This window comes from Notamacropus eugenii, chromosome 2, assembly GCF_028372415.1.
Source record: "Notamacropus eugenii isolate mMacEug1 chromosome 2, mMacEug1.pri_v2, whole genome shotgun sequence".
Lineage (NCBI taxonomy): Eukaryota > Metazoa > Chordata > Mammalia > Diprotodontia > Macropodidae > Notamacropus > Notamacropus eugenii.
The window spans coordinates 341,577,442-341,597,669 of record NC_092873.1 but is presented as its reverse complement, the minus strand read 5'-3'; the positions used below and the strand labels follow the sequence as shown (position 1 = coordinate 341,597,669).

At 45.0% G+C, this 20,228-nt stretch overlaps 1 protein-coding gene across 8 annotated transcripts in view; it reads right to left on the bottom strand.

Moving 5' to 3' along the window:
- Window positions 1-20,228, bottom strand: part of TMEM94 (transmembrane protein 94) — a 46,366-nt gene that overhangs the window by 9,439 nt on the left and 16,699 nt on the right. For 2 of the 8 annotated variants that reach the window (XM_072645678.1, XM_072645679.1), the window contains exons 1-15: window positions 17,944-18,047; window positions 17,594-17,659; window positions 6,953-7,072; window positions 6,112-6,239; window positions 5,561-5,697; window positions 4,875-5,077; window positions 4,338-4,489; window positions 3,926-4,028; window positions 3,593-3,679; window positions 3,054-3,170; window positions 2,637-2,693; window positions 2,213-2,317; window positions 1,468-1,632; window positions 1,027-1,236; window positions 232-541 (exon numbers count right to left, since the gene is read on the bottom strand). In XM_072645678.1, coding sequence (XP_072501779.1) covers window positions 232-541; window positions 1,027-1,236; window positions 1,468-1,632; window positions 2,213-2,317; window positions 2,637-2,693; window positions 3,054-3,170; window positions 3,593-3,679; window positions 3,926-4,028; window positions 4,338-4,489; window positions 4,875-5,077; window positions 5,561-5,697; window positions 6,112-6,239; window positions 6,953-7,072; window positions 17,594-17,647 — 1,948 coding nt within the window. In that variant the 5' untranslated portion in view covers window positions 17,648-17,659; window positions 17,944-18,047. Of the gene's footprint in view, window positions 1-231; window positions 542-1,026; window positions 1,237-1,467; window positions 1,633-2,212; window positions 2,318-2,636; window positions 2,694-3,053; window positions 3,171-3,592; window positions 3,680-3,925; window positions 4,029-4,337; window positions 4,490-4,874; window positions 5,078-5,560; window positions 5,698-6,111; window positions 6,240-6,952; window positions 7,073-17,593; window positions 17,660-17,943; window positions 18,048-20,228 lie in introns of those variants that run through there. The other 6 variants (XM_072645680.1, XM_072645681.1, XM_072645683.1 and 3 more) reach the window with 4 other exon arrangements.

Genomic DNA, 20,228 nt, shown 5'->3' with positions numbered 1-20,228 from the left:
ACATGAAAAGGAGCAGAAGTAAGGTTGATTTGGGTTCATTTTGTCATGCAAAGGAGATGCAAACAGTGTACAAATACTACAATTGGTCTGGAATCACTAGCTCTGGGCTCTGAGGCTATCCCTATGTCAGCTAGTTTCCTGAGTTAATGAATGTCCTCTCAGGATCCAGACATGCCCCGCCTATGGTTCTCCCACCCCAGTTCCTGCCAGTAGAGAGGGCAAGCTCTATACCAATGAGTCGGGCGAGCTCACAGAGCCCCCAGGGCACATGTACAGGCAGCACAGCACTATGGCTCTCCTGGAGTGCGATGTTACAGAGGTGGTCAGAGAAGCGACAGAGGCGATCGGTGACGCTGGCATTGCAGAGGTTCAGCAGCACATTGAGGCCAAGAGGCTTGAGGGAGGTGAGGTGCAGCTGCCAATTAGAGTCATCAAACTGGATGCAGGAGGGGTTCTGCTGGTCCTGAGACAGGCTTAGCATCTCCAGGTGGTAGTCACACACAAAGTCATCTGCCTCACAGGCATCCCCTTCACTCACAGCCTGATTGAGCAGTTGAGGCAGGAGAGGAGGGAAGGAAGGAGGGAGAGAGAGACGGGAAACATATCCATCAGTCTGGCACAGACTGCTCCAGGCAGCGCCCTCCTCACAAGCTTGAGGGAAGTGGATTCTCAGGACTCTACCAGAGACAGTCAGTCAGAGCTCAAGGCCTCCTTGTTCAAGAGGCAGCCTGAAGGATCAGAGAGATTTCATGGATCTTCCTACCTCAATCATCCCCTCCATGTTTCCCTCTCTATCTCCTCCCATCCTGCCCTCTGAATCTCAAGGAGGACACAAAAAACCATTAGGAAGAAAACCAAAGAAGAAAGGTGTAGAATGGTCTGAGGGGGGAGGACCAGAGGTAAGGAAAGGTTAAAAGATATTATTTCACTCGGAAAAAAGGTTTTAAGGGACCCACTGCCTTTTTCTCTTTGGAAAATAGGCCAAGGGAAAGGACAGAATTACCCTATTCTTTTCTCTCCCCTCACCTTAAATGGCTCCTCTTCCCCACCCTCAGTGTCTCTGCTGAAGCTCACATTGGAGCCAGAGGGATGTTTATTACGCCCATGCAGCCTTCGGTGAGGGTGAGGTTCAGGTGCTTTGGGACCATCCCCAGGCCAGTCACCCCTCTCCTGCTCATTGGAGAGGTGCAAGGTGTCATTCAAGGGACCAGACAGCAAAGCATCCCGCTCATGGGGCTAAGGAAAATGTGAAAAGGGAGGGCTGAGAGAGAGGCCCCAGGGATTCCCTTCTTTCTTCCCATTAACTGCAGAAGAGAGTTGTTCCCTCTAATGTTTTTACCCTCCTTGATCTGCCCCAGGGGCCACATCTTTGCCTCCAGTCAATTTCCACCCTCCCTGAGGCCACTGGCCAGGCTCCAGGCACTAAACAGCCTGGCCCAAATTTGGGCCTACAGGAGCCGGCCGTACCTCCTCCTCTACCTCAGGATGGCAGAAGGAGCGGGTGGACAAGTCATCGGTCAGGTCTTCATGGCTGCTGTGAGGTGGTTCCATCTTCCCACTGAAGAACAGGACAGTCTCAGGGCTCGGGTTGGGCCAGGACAGGATTCCTTGCTTGTCCACACAACACAGCACCTGTAGTAGGAAGGGGTCTGGTAAGGTAAGTGCCTGATGCTACCCTTGCCTGAGCATGGCACACTGTGACTAGTAGAAAAAAGGGAAAAGTATCTTCCTGCATCTAAACGTCAGCTGGCCTGTAGACCACAGAGAAGGAAAGGCATCGTGCAAGTCTTGAGAACTTTAAAGTTCAAAGGAGAATTCCAGGGGAGAGAAGGAACAGAGAAGTACTGATCTAAAGCAAAGCTTCTCTGGTCTAGGGGCAGAAAACACAGGTGGTGCAATGGCTAGTACTGGACCTAGAGTCAGGAAGATTCTACCTCAGATACTTTCTAGCTATGTGAACCTGGGCAAATCACTTAACTTCTACCTGCCTCAGTTTCCTCATCTATAAAATGGGGTTAATAATAGCATCCACCTCTCAGGGTTGTTGTGAGGATCAAATGATCATATTTCTAAAGTACTTTACATTCCTAGCTATAATTATTACTATTATTAGGAGACAGGAGCTTCTCCCTCAAAGTGTGGGGTTCCTTTAGTATCCCACCCTCACCCCAGCTCTTCAGGGCCTCTCTTTTCAGACAGGGGTGATTCTCACCGTTACAGAGCCCAAGCTGTGCAGCAAGCTAGAGCTGTAGCTCAGTGTAGATGACTTTCCTTGGATCACCCTTAGGAAGTGGCCCCAGATGCAACGGAGCATTTCCTGGTGGGAAAAGGAGACATCGTGAGGATCATGAGGATTTGGGGACTCAGATTTTGGGGGATCGAATCTAGAGCTCAAAGGAAGAATTCCAAGGAAGGAAAGGGATGGAGAATGATCAGTTTAATGCAAAGCTTCTCTGGTTCAGGGGGAAAGGGCTCAGGTTCAGTCCACTCGCTTCTGTGAGACCACAAAAGCCCAAGGAGAGGAAGGTCAGGTCAAGGTCAGGAAGGGGAGAATAAGTTCCCAAGGTTTAGGGGAGAGAACAACACCAGATAATAAGAATTTGAAGGTAAAGAGATCACCATTCTAGCTTACAGACCTGAGAGGAGACCACTTCTGTGTAGCTGCTGAGAGTATCTTCTGAAAACTTGGCCAACTATATCAAGACACAAAAACTGTTTTCAGTGAAACAGAAAGGATAGGTTCAAGCAGTAGCTAGTGCTGGCAGCAACAAGAGCCCTGCCCTAAGCTCCTTTGGAAGAGCATACACCAGTAGACACTCTGGATCCCAAAACAGAACTTTGGGGGAGGGGGAAGAATCACTAATGGTACAGGACCTCATGTTAGGTCCTCCTGGGCTAACTAACCAACTATACCCAACACAGTGGTCTGATCCTACTGTATAAAGCAGATTCTGGAGCCTAAGATACATCCCTGGAGCAGATAGCTAAACCCCTTCTTCTCCTCTTCCCTCTCCACCTCAGATGCTATCGGGCTCAAAACTCAGAAGACCTACCAGAGAGCTAGGTGAGGCTTTGCTCATCTGGGCCAGGACTCGGGCCTCCCCACAGGCTGTGGCCAGTACCCAGAGGACTGGAAACAACAGTGGGAGGATGGGCAGGACACCATTCACCTGGGGAAAGAAAACCCCCACCTCTGTTATATCCTAAAGATCTATTGTACTGGCCCAGGAGGGGAAAGAAAGGGAGGGATTTGTCTAGTTATGTGGCCAATTCATAGGTATAAAGCATCCCAGTAATCCAGAGTAGGAGGTGAGTACCACCATGGGGGATTTTCTAACCATGGAAAGAGTACAACTCAGGTATGAGCTTAGGTATGAGACTCTGGCTTCATGTCACATCTGAAAGATGGTCGTCTCTTGGTCTTCCCATTTAAAAGATGATCACATCTTGCCTCTCCCCAGTCCATAAGAAAAAAAATCTAGCAATGGGGAAGACCCTCCCACACCTGGAATAAATCAGAGCAAAGGCTGCCCTTTGGTGAGGGGTATATCAGAGGCATCCAGAAGTGGTCTCAAAGGAAAGAATCCACTACCTGCAGCTGGAGTAAGGTATACTGCCAAGAAGTGATCCCTGGAGCATTGAACACAAAGCGCAGGGCATTAGTGATAAGGAAGCTGGCCTGTTGGGAAAAGGACAATCTCAATACTTTCCAGCCTCCTCAGGCATGAGGAGCAAAGCCTACACTCTCAATTACCACTCTTGCCTTTCATTTCTCCCCAAATTTGCCTGCTCATCTCTCAGGATCCCTGGCAACACTGCCTCCTGTCCCCATCTAGCCCTTGAAACTCATGCACAGGCAGAGTCTGCCCAATCCATCACGCCCCTGGCTCCTTTGGTTGAGCCACCCTCCCCTCTTCCCACTCACCAGGACCACAGGGACTGCATATCGCAGCATTACTGACTGCACTGTGAACCTCTCATTGTCCAGGGCAGTCACTGGGCGAGCCAAGGCCATGTCCAAGCACCATCTGAGGGAAAGAGCAACCTCAGTGCCAGGTTTCACCCAGCTAGCCAAGAATCATCACACAGACATGTCGCTAGGCCCCCAGACAGAACCATTAGCTGGCAAAATAGCCAGTCGCTAATCCTACCCCTGCCTGGCAGGTTCCCCCAAACCCCTCTCTTGGTACAATGGTCAGTCCAGTGACCAATGTCTCCAAAAAGTCCACACTGGGAAGAGAGAAAGTGCTTGAGCTAAAAAATTCCCCTCAGGATAAGCACAGGAGAGAGAGAAAGTTGACGGGAAAAGGGCAGCAACCTGCTCTGCCCAATCTCACCTGATATTGTCCAACACAGGGGTCTTAAGAACTCGGAAGAGCCGGTGCTGCTGGGGGTTCTGTGGTCCCTTCTTCACCTCCCCCCGTGGAGAGGGAGGAGGAGAAAAGGGGGGAAACAGGTCACCTGGCTCCAAGACAATGTGCTCATCATCCTGTCAGGAACATGGTGCAAAATTGAGGAAAGAGACAAAAATGTCAGTGCCCAGCCAGCCCTACAGAATCCTAACTTATAGCCATAGATCCTCTAATAATTGCTGACCACTGGAGAGATTGCCTTGGGTAATAAGGATATCAGAAAGCAAATAAGCAGTTGCGATAGGGTCCTTTAAGGTTCCTGGCAGTTTAAAGATAGCAGAAAGGAGAGGGCAGGGATAAGAAGACAGGTAATAAACAGTAGACTCTGCCCTATCCTGCCCAAAGTCTTGCTGAGAAACTGAGGAACTAGCTATGGCCTTGAAGCTTCAGGAATAAACTCTGATATCCTCCCACTACTCCCACAACATTCCCCAGGGAAGGGGAAGAAAAACCCTGAGTTACCTTGATCCCCCTCAGGGAAGCAAAGGATTCCTGACCTGGCCTCAGGGCAATGACATCTCCCTCCACCAGAAGGCTGACTGGCAGATTTACCAGGTGTCCATCTCGGTAGGCCCAGTGCAGGGACCAGGATGGGGCAAAGGGCATATGAAGATCAGGATACATGGCATTTGGCCACCTGACCTCCTTACCATCCCTGAGGGCATCTGGAAAGATGAGGAGGAAGGAAGCAATGCAGTCTCTGACAACTCCCCAGTTTAATCAGACCAGTCTCTACTTTCTCCAAACCCAACAAGCTCATTCTTGTGTTTTCCACCTTTACTCATGCTTGCCTGCCTATCTCAGGGAATGTCCTCCCCACATCTCAACACGTACTCAAATCTGAATCACCCTTCAAAGCTCAGCTAAATCCTTACCATCCAAACCAATCAAGTGGCACTACATCATATACAATCTTTACAAAGGATCATGGGTCTCTGGCTCTGGAGCTGGATCTTATATTATTATTTAATTTTCATTAAATTAAAATTCTGAGAACTGGGTTAAGGGCAGGCACAAACACCAAGGCAAACCTGCTGCCAGCCTAGGGGGTCAAAGGTCAGGATGGCAGTAAGAGAGGAGAAGGCCAAGATTCTAACATCCCAGGGCATCCTTTCTAGCCACCATGAAGGATCAACCCTTGTCCTTACCACTTATTTGATCGATGATTCCTCGAAGCCTTCTCTCTACCTCCTGACGCTTCAGCCGCTCCTGCCTCCCGATGAGGATCAGGTTCAGAAGAAGCAGCAGGAAAAGTGCTGTGGCATTCACCAACTCTACTCCATGGCTGGGTGGAGAGAGCTAGGTAGCCAAGGTGCCAGAGGCAGAGCCTCCACCCGAGTCCACCCCTAGGGCTTGAAGTATTTTCCTTCTCCCTGTCCTGACTTCACTCACACCCCTGTGCCTCTAGAGGAGGCTGCCACATTTGGATTGCCTAACATGAGCCTGGCCTTCAGGCCTCAGTCACAGAATAAGAGATTTCCATACAGCTCAGGGCCCTGGTAACTCAGGGCCACCAGCCTTTGTTTTCACTTGCCCTAGCTCACTGGGCAATTCTTGATCTCCCCCATTAGCATCCTGGATGGGAGAGTAGAAACTCTTCTGGGACTGAGAAGGGGAACAGGAATGGGAAGAAGCAGGTGGAGAAAGAAGCAGGTAGAGAACCACCTCTTTCTGGTGGCCACCAGGGCCCTCTGTTTACCTCCCGGCTGGCTGATTCCCATAGCAGCCTAGCAGCAGCAGCACTGCCAATAGCATCAGGGAGGCACCAGGCCAGTGAAAACAGGAACAGCGGTTACCATGGTGTAGGAAGCTCCTTTTCCATATCTCCTAAGGAGTGGGTAGAGATGTGGCAAATCAGATGCTGGCTTCAGGTGCCAGAATGGGACACCAAGTCAGTCAGGGAAAGAAAAGGCCCTTTCCTACTTAAGGATCTAGCCCTGTTCTCTTACACACCTGCCCCTGAACTACTTCTCATCTTTCATGCAAAGCTATGATCTAACCTGGAGACCAGCCTGTTGTTACTGGAATGGGGTCCAATATTTAAGAAGATTAGGATCCAGGGAACCACTAAAAGGGAACTGTTACCCTTAGGCTTTGAACGATAGAGACCAGAGAAAAGGTCCAGATTTATAAATTCCATTAGAGCCCAAGAAGAAAGATAAAAGTGGCCACTTCTTAAGCTTCTACTGAGTCATCCTTGCACCGTATACTCCCCTTGGCAAGTGTTTCTCAGGCATCTTCCTACTCAATTAGTTGAGCCAGGATCAAAGGATTTAGGGCTATCGAGGACCTTTGAAATCATTTAGTAGAGCCCAACTCCCTCACATTACAGAGCAGGAAACTAAGAAGCAGAGTAGTTAAGGAATTTGCCAAGGCCACGCAGACAGCAAATAACAGAGCTGGGGTCTGAAGGAAGATGTTCTGTTCCAAATCTGTGTTTCTTCCACTACACACTACTATTGCCTAAGGCTGGAAGGAAGGAAGGGGCAATGGCAGCACTGGGCTGGTATCCAGATACAGAAAGGAGGGGAGAGCCTCACCTTCCACGTGAGGCTTTTCTTCTGCTCCTTTAGGTGCCCCTCCAGCACTGCCTCCAGCTGCTCTTTCAGGATACTCAGGGCCTTACCTGTGGATAGGCCCAGGGCCAAGGGAGGATCGCCCTATAAAAGAAAGCACTGTAATGGCTTCATGGAAACCCTTCAGATCACTGCCAGAGGCTGTTTATGCTTGGATTTCCCTAAATCCAACATTGTAAAAACAGACTCTGAGAGAGCCAAGGCCCCCAGAGAATTCTAGCTCTGTCCCACGTCCCTGGTTGCTGGGAAAAAAATCCCACCCTATTTCCAGATCAGACAGAGACGAGGTCTCAACAGCTCTTGAGAACATAAGTGCATAAGGAAGAGGATGGTCAAGGGTCAGCTAAAGAGCATCAATGTGTGATATACACAAGGACTACAGCAATTTAAATAAAGTCAACTTGAGAGGCTCTGCTCAAGCACAATAGTCAGTGCTAGCACATACTAGTCCTGTCAAAGTTAAAGGACACATCAAACTTAACTGGCTTTGGGTGAAGATATTTTGTAAGGGGGTTTATTTGAGCATTTGTTGGGAAATGTCTATCGTGCCCAAACAAAATATGTCAAGAGAATTAAGTTTTAAAAAGTTTGAAAATTAAAAAAAATAAATGGAGGTCTGAAAGAAATATCCCTGATAAAGGAATTGATAAGCCAGGGAAGGTAGCTTATGTAGAGAGGGAAAGCCTTGATTCTACACAGCAATCACGAATGAGATCCAAGATTTTCTGTTGAGTGTTAGGGACAGAGGATCACTGGGGTGCTGGGCCACCTCAGTCAGCTCTCTCAGATTCCTTTATACTGCAGAGCCTGTGACTTATGCTACCATTTGCCTATTTGCCTATAGACTGATCTAACCCATTTTATCCCTCCCATTTCCCTTCCTTCCAGCCCCTACTCTTCCGTCCCTACAATCTGACAAGTATCCATTAGTAATGGGTGAAAAAACTCATACTACTTTCAATCTGGACACAGGAGGTCAGGCAGGAATACACTCTCTTAGACATGGAAGGGAAGAAGGCTTTCAGTAGCCTACACTGGCTCCCTGCCAATAAATATGTCCAAACTACATCCCAGGTCACTACAGTGGCTTCAGGGGATTATGAGGAAAGGGTCTGCATCTTCCCACAGTGGATACACAAATTACTTTAACTTATGGAAAAATAGCCACCTTACTTAACTGATTTTAGAAACTATATACATTGTGGGGAATTAAAATAAGAATATATATGAGGACTGAAACAAAATTATCAATTAAAAAATTTTAAAAAGAAGAAATGACCATTGGTGTAAGAAGTCCACATTCAAGGCATCTATCCCCTACTAGGGGATCCTGGAGTTTACCCTGGCAGTGGACTTAGGTTTCATGGCAAATGTCAGCTGAGACCAAGGCCTATCTCATCTAACCCTTTACTGCATAGCTTAAAAGTCGAGAAAAATCAACAAAAGGGAAAGGTCAAGGTGACCCCAAAACTTCTGATGACTTGAAGGCTGGGCAAGAGAAATGTATCCCACTTCAGAGAGGGGAGATGGTGGAATTATAAACAGCCCTGTACAAATGATGTAGGTTTTAGAAACCAAGAACCTCTAGTGCCTTCTGCCTTTGTATCTTCACCTTCCACCTACACATATATTGAGGCTTTAAACACAGTCTATAGGGATGCTAGAGCTTGGAATGACAGCTCTCAGCAAGCATAGCCAACCAACCAAATAATGAAAAATTAGGAGTACCAGGCATCGTGCTAGGTAACAAACCCAAAGAGTCCTTGCCCTGAGAAAGCTTACATTTTATACACACACAGCAAATAAGTACGTATGAAATAAACACAAGGTAAGTTCTTTTGCAGGAGGGGTGGAGGTAGGGCACTAGCAGTTTTGGAATCAGGGAGGGCTCTTGAGTGGAACTTGGAAGAGAATGAAGAGAGGAGGGAGTACACTCCAGACATGGCAGACATTGCAAAGGCTTGGAGATGGAAGACTGACCACCATATGTAAGGAATAGCCAGAAAGCTGTTTGAACTATAGAACATGAGAAAGGAAGTGAATAAACATTTATGTAGCACCTACTATGAGCCAGGTACTATGCTACATGCCTTTACAAATACTATCTCATTTGGTCCTCATAACAACGCTTTGAGGAAGGTGCCATTACATCCACTTTACAGCTGAAGAAACTGAGGCAAACAGCGGTTAAATAACTTGCCCAGGGTCAGATAGCTAGGAAGCATCTGGGGTCACATTTGAAATCAGGTATTCCTGATTCTATGCCCAGCATTCTAGTATTCAGCATCATCAGAAAAGGATATAATATCATAAGGCTGGAAAGGTAGGCTGGGTGCAGGTTGTAAGAGGCTTAAAAATCAAACAGAAGAACTTAGATATGCTCCTTGAGGAAACAGAAGCCAATGGTCAGACCAGTATTTTTAGAAAATTACTTTCACAAAAAAATTTTACAGAAGTTTTTCTGATAAAATCTTCTTTTCTCAAATATATAGAGAATTGAGTCAAATTTATAAAATTAACAACCATTCCTTGATTGGCAAATGGTCAAAGGATAAGAACAGGTAGTTTTTGGAAGTAATCAAAACTCTCTAAAGCTATATGAAAAAATGTTCTATATCTACTACTGACTAGAGAAATGCAAATTAAAACAATTCTGAGCTACCACCTCACACCTATCAAACTGGCTAATGGTGGGGAGTGGAACCTGTAGCCTCAAGGCCACATGTGGCCCTCTACATCATCAAGTGCAGCCCTTTGACTGAATCTAAACTTCACAAAACAAACCCCCTTAATAAAAAGATTTGTTTTGTAAAACCTGGACTTAGTCAAAAGGCCTCACCTAGAAGGCCATCTGTGGCCTCGAGTCTACAGGTTCCCCAACCCTGGATTAATAGGACAAAAAAAGAAAATGACAAATGTAGGAGGGGATGTGAGAAAATTGAGACACTAATGCACTGTTGGTGGAGTTGTATATTGCTTCAACCATTCTGGAGAACAATTTGAAACTATGCCTAAAGGTCTATAAAACCATGCATACCCTTTGACCCAGCAATACTAGTCTAGTCTGTCTCCTCAAGATACAAACAAAAAAAAAGGGTAAGGACCTATATGTAAAAATATTTATAGCAGCTCTTTTAGTAGTGGCAAACAACTGGAAATTGAGGGGATGTCCTTCAATTGGGGAATGGCTCAACAAGTAATGGTATATGCTTGTGATGGAATAATCTATCGTGCTATAAGGAAATGACAAGCAGGATGCTCTCAGAAAAACCTGGAAAGACCTACACGAACTGATGCAAAGTGAAAGGAGCAAAACCAGGAGAACACTGTATGCAGTAACGGAAATATTTTACGATGATCAACTGTGAATGACTTAGCTATTATCAGCAATATAGTGATCCAAGATAATTCTAAAGGACTTATGATGAAAAATGCTACCCATCCCCAGAGAAAGAACTCATGGTCTGAATAAAGACCAAAATGTACTTTTTTTAAAAACTCTCCTTAGTGGTTTGTTTGTTTGTTTTGGTCTGTGTTTTCTTTTACAGCATGACTAATATGGAAATATCTTTTGCATGACTGAGCATGTATAACCTATATCAAGTTGCTTGCCTTCTCAATGAAGGGGGAAAGTAGGGAGGGAGAGAATTTAGAACTCAATTTTAAAAAACAAGTGTTAAAAATTGTTTTTACATGTAATTGGGGAAAAATAAAATACTAAATTAAAAAAGGGAAGGTGAATTACTTTCACAGCTATGTGCAGGATGGAGAGAGGAGAGATTTATGCTAGAGATTAATCAGGAGACTCTGACAGTAACTGCACAAGAGAGAGGTGATGAGAGAGGAGACAAGAGAGGAATTAGGGGAACAGAGATAATAGAAAAGAAGCAAGAGATTTGGAGACATAAATAGCAAGATTTGTCAACTGATTGGGTACATGGAATGAGGAAAAGTAGGGCACTAAAGATAACACCAAAGTGAAAAACTTGGATGACTGGAAGGGCAGTGGGGCCCTCATCAGGAACAGAAAGGTACAGAAGAAAGTGGGCTTCAGAAGAAAAAGAATGTGTTCTGATTTGAACGTGCTGAGTCTAAAATGTCTACGGGACATTCAGTTTGAAATATCTGAGAGGCAGTTGTAAATGAGAGAATGGAAATCAGGAAAGAGGCTAGGGTTAGATTTGGGAGTCATGTGCATATATGAATTTTGACCATGAAACGCGTGGAACTGATGAAGTCACTGAGTGAGAGTGTAGACAAAGAACAGAAGAGGACCCACAACGGAGCTTCAGAGAATACCCACAACTAAGGGGTATGGGATGGATGATGAACCACCAAAGGAGACCAAAAAGGGAGGCCAGCAGGTAGGAGGAGTGCCATGAAAACCTACAGAAAAGAAAGTATCCATGAGGAGAGGGTAATGAGCAGTGTCAACTACTACAGAGGTTGAGAAACATGAGGTTTGAAAAAAGGCCACTGGATTTAGCCACTGAGATCACTGTGGACTTAGATGAAAGGAGTTTCAAGAATGAGATTAGAAACCAGATTGTAAAGGGCTAAGAAATAAGTGAAAAGAGGGAATAAGTCAGTAGACTAGGAGAATTCAAAGATCAGAAAGAGGATGGGATCCCTCATTTGAGGTTGGCCTTCTCTAGGAGAAAGGTCACCTCTTCATCAGACTGGAATAAAGGAGAGAATGAGAGATAACGTCAATGTCTTTTGAGTTGGAGAGAAGAGGAGAAGACTTATGATAAATGACCTATTTTCTATGTAAGGTACTGTGCTGAGAGGGAGGCAGAGGAGATGTTGTGGGAGGCTTGAGGAGAGAAGTGAAGATCTAAACAGCCTCAATGAGAAGTGGGTATAGGGAATTAATTGGGGAGAAGTAATAGGGCCATCTTGCTGCTGTAAGGCCCAGCTGAACTTAAGTAACATAAATTTGTCATAGCCCCAGTCAGCAAGGTGCATGACTTTACCTAGCTCCATTCAGCAGCATGTGGGTAGGAGTAAAGGAGAAAAATGGTGTGAATAATCTAGAAACAGAACTTCGTAAGGCATGGAGTTCAAAGGATGGAGGAACAAGTACAAGCAGAAGGCAGTGTAGAGTAGAACTGATTAACTGTAGGGTTGAGAATGGAAGGAGAAGAAAGTGAGGTTAGAGTATGGTGATGCCCTGGAACCATATTGAGGGATGGAGGGACTGGAGGGTTAAATGAGGAAGAAGAATAGGTGACCGAATAATAGGATGTTATAACCTAACAAAGGAATTAGGGGGTTTTTGATTGTTGAAGTAGATGATCAAGAGTGTGGCTATATGTGTGGTTGAGGCAAAATGGAGAAGTCATGGGAGTTGAGGAAATTCAAGAATTGCCAAGTTGAAGTGTTTATATCACCCAGCATAACGGCAGGACTTCAGAAGAGATTGTGAGTCAGGTAATGAACTCCTTAAAAAGCAGGGAGAAGGACTTGGGGGCTGAAAGATAAAGAGTAGGCTATAAAGTAGGCAAAAAATTTCAATGGAGTGAACCTTAAAGGAGTAAAAACTGTTGAGGGGTGAGAGCAAAGGAAGGCTTATATGGGAAGCAAAGACTATTCTGATTTTCTCTCCAAAATCAGTATTTCAAGGAGTAGGAGAAAGCATAGTCAGTGATAGAGAGTGGCCAAGGTGACCATGGGGGAAGGCACTGATAACCAGTAATAGGAAAACTGGACAAAGAGAGGAGAGATAAAGATGAACTGGAAGAAAAGAAGGGAAGGGACAATTATGTCCCACAGAGCCCAGACTTCATCAGGGAACCCATACATATGAAATAAGGACCAAAGCTAAAGGACTTCAAGTACAGTAGGAAAGGAGAGCTACAAAATGGCACACACAAAGCTAAGTCCACACAAACAGAGCCACTGGCATGCGGCCCATTCTCTGACTAGGTACCTGCATCCCTCTCTTTAGGGACCACAGATCTGTGACCCTCCCTTTAACTACTTCCTGGCTTCAAGTCTAGCTTCTCCTCTGTTTCCAAAAAAAACCAAAACAAAACCCCAAAACCAAACCAACAAACAAAAGCCAGAAACCAGGACTTATGTCCCACCTCCAGTACCAGAAACTCTCCCCCCTCAGCAACCTCTCTTTGACCTGTCTCTCTCTGTAGTGTTTGGACATCCCGTTTCCTTCCCCAGCGTGGTAGGTGTGGTAGGCTGGTGCAGCCCCAGTCCCTAGACTGGCCAGTCAGGCTCCAGCAGAAAGCAGAGAAAGTATCTATGAAAGCATGTTCCACGCCTCCACCTGCGTGTGTTGTGTCTAGCCCGGGACACTAATCTCTAGACTGGCTATTAAGGAAAACAGCAAAGGGAAAACAAGGCGTTCCATAATTACAAGCCTTCCCCAGAAAGTGCGGCATGCACAGGCTGGTGGTGAGGAGAAAACACAACTTTCTGCGCTCCACTGCTCCCCACAGATCTCATTTATCCTATCAGCAAAGTCAAGCTCATCTAACTGGGGGCCCTTCACAGCTAGTAAATGGCAATATCTCACCCCATCTCCAGCAGGCATCTCCATGTTACAAGTCAACCCGTTGCTTCTTCCTATTTTTGCCCAAGTTTTTCCTTCTAATGTACCACATGCATGGTACTAGTTTCAGGGCTCAGGGACCGAGGTAAGCATCTTTATATTATCCAAGGGCTAATCCTGTCACCTGTGACCAAACGGCCAGAAAAAGGTCCAGGGCAGAGCTGGACCTGGGACAGCAGAGGATGCCAATCTGCTGGCAGGCAGGCAAGTTCTACTGGCATTTCTAAGAGCAGAGTGTGAATCTGGGCTCTTGAGAGTTCCAAGTTGCCTCTGGAGAGGCCATGGCAAGGGAGAGAATACGATTTGTTTTGGAAATAAGAACCCGGATCTACAAACTCAACCTGAGGTTCAACACATTCCCAGGATTACCATTCTTATTTTTGAGGCTGATGGCCAAGTGATTGGGGAGACAGAAAAATCTGCCCTAGCTTTAAGTACTCAGTTTGGGCAAGATCTTTTCCATTCTCCTCACCTAGGCAACCAGAGCCAAAGAAAACCCAAATCCTCCATCTTGGCCCCTCAGACAAGTTACTGGCGAAAATGGATGATTAATAGGGAGGACCTATGAACTAAGCAGAAGAGCTGCATTTGCTCTGGTGACATTGGTACTTTGCAGTTTAAACCTACTCCCCCCCATGTTGTATGATTTGTATCCAAATGGGAAAAAATGGAGAGATTTCTAAGCTCTGTTGCAGGGAATCCAGCTGCAGTGCAGACAGATATGACATGAGAGAGGCTATCAAGAGACTTCCTGGCTCAGAATCCTCTCCATCTCAGCCTTGTCTCCCCTGTTAGAGAGGCTGGACCCTGGTGGTGGGCCTTGAGGACCAAGAGGAGCAGGACAGCCAGTTACAGCTGTTATAATGTATATAATCAAAAGGCAACAAGTTTTGGGGCTGAATCAACCAGGGGGCAACATCATCGCTCCCAGCAGAAATCTGACTGCCAGTCATGTGGACTCACTCAGGGAATACAGATTCCCTCTTTCAGGATGCTTCAACACATCCATGACATCCATGGTCAACATCACAATTGCTCCTTTCCTTGCTATCTCTGGAAGAGACAGAGCAGGACAGCCTGATTCCATGACACAACAGAAACAACAGAGATCCCAAGCTCCTTTGCCTCACAACTACTGTTTGAGATGGAAATGAAAAGTTTAAGACTCGCAGTTTGGACTTAGCAAATTCGCTACCCACCAGACAGACTGCCTCCTAAATGGAATTGGTCAGGGCCTGAGTGCCCAAAGTCTCCAAGTCCAGAATCCTTTTGGCCCCGAAAACAGGAAGCACGGAGACCCAGAGTTAACTTCCCAGAGACAGTCCTTCCTAAAGCATACGAAAGGCCCAGCTGTGTACTCCTCACTGCACGGGGAATCAAGAAAGGAGACAGACCCAGCTCAGCTTCTGAGAGCCAGCACTGGGGGAAGGGTAGAGGCAGGGAGGAGTACTGCACATTAGGCCTAAGACTGGCCTTATCTCCACTATCTCATTGGGATCTATCAGGGCTACCCCAGAGGATGGAAGCAATTCCTGGCTGAGAATCATGAAAAGTGAAAAAAGATAGTAAGTCCACCGTGGAAAGATAGTAAGTTTGGGACATGCTGAGCTTAAGAGGCCTCCATCTCGGAGGGATCTAGTTCCTCCAAAATGTCCAACAGGCAGTCGGAGAGGAAAGAACAGAACAGTGAAAAGAGTGACAAAAATAGAAGTAAACATAAGGCACCCACTATCAAAAACAACTGACCTTGAAAACAGGTCAAAGAAATATAAGAATTATCAAGCTCCCTTGAAAACCACAACAGAACAAAAATCTGAATTCAAGAAACCATAAAAAGAAAATAACCTAGATTTATGAGAACTAGAAGGCAAAGTGAAAACAGGAGGAATCTACCTGCTGAAAGAAACCCCAAATGAATGTAAGCCATGCACAGCCTTTGGCCCCAAAATTCTACTATTGGGTCCACCTCTCAAAGAGATTCCCAAAAGAGGGAAAAGGACAAAGTATTTGAAACAAAAATATCATACATAAGTACAGAAGTATTTATAGTAGTTCTTTTTGTGGTAGCAGAGAACTGGTAACAAAGGAGGGAACAATTAATTGGGGGGATTGATAAAAAAATTATGCCATATGAATGTAATGGAATATTACTGTGCTGTAAAAAATGATGAATGGGCCAGTTTGGGGAAAACCTGGGATGGCTTGTATAAGCTGATTTAGAGTAAGGTGAGAAGAACCAAGAGAATAATTTATACAGAAACATCGTAAAGAAACACAATTACTTGGAGAGACTGAAGAACTCTGATCCACACAAGGACCAAATAAGACTCAAACACAGGGAGCTAAACTAAAGGCCAAGGGTCAAAACAATAAAACTTTATTTTAAAATGTAAAAATCATTCTCAGTTCAAGGTTGTGCAATATGGCAGGGCCACAGTTTGCCTTCTGAACCTTGTTCTGGAATACGAACCAAAAAATGCTACATATCTCTGCACAGAAGGGTGATGGACTTCAGATGCAAATTAAAGTTATATGGCAAAAGAAACATGTTAATTACTGTTGGGTTGTAGGAAAAAGAGCACATGAATGAACTTTTGGGGGAGCTATGAAATGATCCACAATTCTGGAAAGCAACTTGGATGTATACCCTAAAAGTCACTAAACCACGCATGTTCTTTGTGCCAGTAAAACCACTATTAGGGTATACCATCAAATACATGTCAAGAATCTAAGGAAAGGACCCATACGTAACAAAATTATCATAGCAGACTTGGAAAAGTGGGTGTCCATTAATTGGAGAATGACTGAACTAATTATGGAATACGAATATAATATTATACTGCAAGAAATAGCAAATAGGGATAGATTCTGAAAAACCTGGGAAAAACTGTATGAACTGATGCAGAATGAAGTAATCCATGAGAACTATTTATGAAATGATCAAAACTTTACAAAATAAAGCAACTTTGAAAACCAAGAACCCTGTGAAATTACCAATTATGATTCCAGAAGACTTAAGCTGATATGTGCCTTTTACTGGTTGGTACAGGTGATGGTGCAGAATGAGACCTACATTTTTAGACATGAATAATTCAACACAAATTTGTTTTGTTTATCTACACTTCTTGTTATAAAGAAGAGCTTTTAGGGGGTAAAAAAGGAAGAGGAAGCAAAACTTTTTAAAAAATCAATCAAACAATTTTTAAAACAGAAGAAAAAAGAGGGAGTTCATAGGAGGTCACAGACAAGTGGGACAATATTGGTACTATCCCATCAAATTTATATATGTGTCTATTTTAAAGCTGTGCATAAGAAATCAATGGTTTCATATACAATCTTTTTCTGGTCTTCTTTGCATATGGAAATATACATATTTGCCAATTATTTCCTAGTTCACGATACTTTTTTTTAAAAAGAGTAATGACAAAAAAATCTTCTGGCTTTTAGCAACTCACAAATAAAGTCTGTCTGAAGCTAAAAGATAGCAGGTAACAGTACTGACCCTACAGGTCTCCCCTCCCTCAATTCTTCCTATTCCTAACTCTCTTTCCTTCCATCTTCCAGAATCACCAAAGAACAGGATGACATTAAGATATCCCTATATTTTCAAAGGAGTCCTCCCATCTTCCTACTCTCTAGCCACAAGAAGGCCTGGCCTTAATGCTTCATGCATCTTCCCAGTACCATCTTCCTTCAAGGAGACAGAGAGAATGCTGACACTCCTTAACATAACATTTTTTGAATAGGCCACAGTGGATGCTGTCCATGTTTTCACTCTGCTTGGGGTTGGGTCATTTAGGCTTTCCTCCATCTTCTCCAACCAACTCATGAGCCCCTTTGCCAGCTCAATGGGCACATCAGTTTTTTGGCTGAGAAACCCTGGCACATTCCTAAAGGCCTCACTGCCTCTGGCCCACCTGAAGCTATTTTAGTTATTACTCTAGGACCCTTGAAATGTTCACAGACCTTAAGATGAGCACAAAGCAGAGGACAAGCCATTTTCAACAGAAATAGAAAAACCAATGTGGCATACTCACTTTGCTGCACTTGCCCTGATGGGGCATCCACAGTTCTGCCTGCTTAAAGAGCATCGAGGATAAGGCCTGAGTAACCAAGAGTTAAATAAAAGAATTTTCAATACTGTCTTTAAAGAGACATAGAAAAAGAGTTAGAGGACAAAGAGAAGGAGAGAGGGAAGAGGGTGAAGGGGAGAGAGAGACAAGGAATAGAGAGACAAGAGGGGGAGAGGATGAGGAGGAGAGGAGCAAGGGAAGGAGGGAGAGAGATGAAAGAGGGAAGGGGGAGAGAAGAGGGAGGAAAAAGGAAGAGGAGAGGAAAGAGGGAGAAGAGGGATGAGACAGACAGACAGACAGACAAAGAGACTGACCAAACACAGAAAACCAGAGAAAATGTGAACAAGGAGCCCAGTGCTGCAGAGAATCAGGAGCTGCTCCAATCTGCTGATTAATTCAGCCTATTTCCAGTCACGCTGAAGATTCAGAGAGGGAGGAGGCAGCAGCGGCAGCAGCAGCGGTAAGAGGGAGGGTGGGAGGCAGAATAGAGAGAAAAAGGAGGGAGGAGATTGAGAACAGTGAGGACAAAGTTTGTACAGTGCTCTGCCAGATAATCAGGAGCTTAGTCTATTTGTCATATGAAACCACTAGAACTGAGCTACTCATGTCAAGAGAGGGGAAGGTATATGGTCAGAGATGATGTGGATAGAGAAAGGAATTAACAGAAACTGGGATAAAGAAAAGCATCCCTGATGGATGCTACAGGAGCCAGTGACTATCTCCAGCTCCCCAAAGGTTGCTTTATGGACCACTTATCCCTTCACTTTGGAGGCATTTGGAAAAGTAAGAAAAAGGGTGGGGGGCAAGGTAGCTATTTCTCAGTGGGAACTCTCCACAAAAGAAAGCTTGGAGTGACTTCCCTATTGCCAAGGAACAGTTGTTCCTAGTTCTGAGACTGTAGGAAATAAAAGGGAAAGGCAATACAGAATTTTAATAGCAACACATCCTGTAGTGAGAAAAAGAGGACTGGAGTCAGGGAGAAAGGATAGCTACAGGTTATCTTTAGCTAGAAAGGACTTGGGCAGGGGAAGCTAGAAGAAAGAACTTTAGGCCTAGATGAGTCAAGAAACCAACTGAAGTAAGGACATCACAAAAAAAAGGGGGGGGGAATCAAAAGTCTATCTTAGATGAACGTCCTTTTAGCCCTCATTTTATAGATGAGGAAACTGAAGCTTCCAGTAACTTTCATAGGCTTGTACAGACTGTCATTATTCTGTGTCAAGTAAAGAACTGTAAAGGTGGCTGATGGATGAATCCAAAACCCAGAATGAGGCAGGCTTGGAGGGCTACGGTTAGGTATGGGGGCTCCCCTGAAGAATCACCAGACCACTTCACCTCCAGAACAGAGAGAAGGGGTCTCACAGAGGACTCACACTGATCAGCTAACTGAATTCACAAGTCATTTCATGGGGTCTAGAAGCTCCCATCTTATGTGAGTAAACATTCTTGAAGCACACACAACACCTACATATAGATCAAAGAAGCAAGAAAAACTGAGAAAAGGCATTTCCACACATTCACTGCAAAGGTGGTGGACTACAGGGACAGGATATTGGATGCACCAACAGACACAGTTATGTTGGCTGGTTTTACAAAACCAACTTGCTTTTTTCCCTCTTTTTAGCATCTTTGTTACATGAAATGATTTGCTGGTTGGGGAAGAAGGATATATTCAGAAATGAATGTGATATTTTTTTAAAAAAGGTTTAATTTTGGGGGGAAAAGGGAACATGGGGGAAGAAGAGATAAAAGAGATATGCCACAAGAACAGATGGTCCCAGCTGCCCTTTTAGGTAGTACCTCAGAAATCAGAGACATCTGATAGGAAAGAGAACCTAAAGCATCATGGCTGCAACTGCAAAGGGAAAGACGGAGAGGAGCGAGAGAGAATGAGCCTGAGCATCTTTCTCTAGGGCACTCCGTTTCCTAGACGACACCGTTTCATACCACAGGAGGGAAGAAAGAACCTTGATACAACACAAGCTGGCCCCTCCCTTCCCCATTCCAAACACAGCTCCAGGTAAGGCCCCAGGCAAACCCACTGGCATAAAATGGGGGCAGAAAGGAGAACTATTCCATCTAAAAATGAAGGCTAGCGAGGTTCCAACACTGCTCCTTAGCCACTCAGAGGACAGAGGGAAGGGCAGGAACAGCTCTCTATTCAGATAACTTCTGTTTATTCGATCTGGCAGCAGTTTCAGGAGTCAGCCCACAAGAGGCCTGTCTCATACTCCCAAACCACGAAACCCGACATAGTCTGCTGCTGAGGCTGACCACATAGTAGTATTACTCATTTAAAGAGACACAGTTGAAGAGATGGCTAACTAAACCCTCAGTGCTATGTGACATTACCTAAGAAGAAAAGCTCACTGGTCCTAGGCTCAACCAGTGACACTGCATCATGTCATGTTTAACAAAGCCACAGCACCACTTCTCAGCAGTAGAAAATATAGGCACTAATTCTAAGAGGCAGGAGTCTGGACAACTACTGTTATAGGAATATACTGTGGGCTGCAGAAAAGGGAATCACCAAGACAGAGCAAGAGACTGGGTATATCTTGAAGCAAAATGCTATCCACATCCGGAGAAAGAACTATGG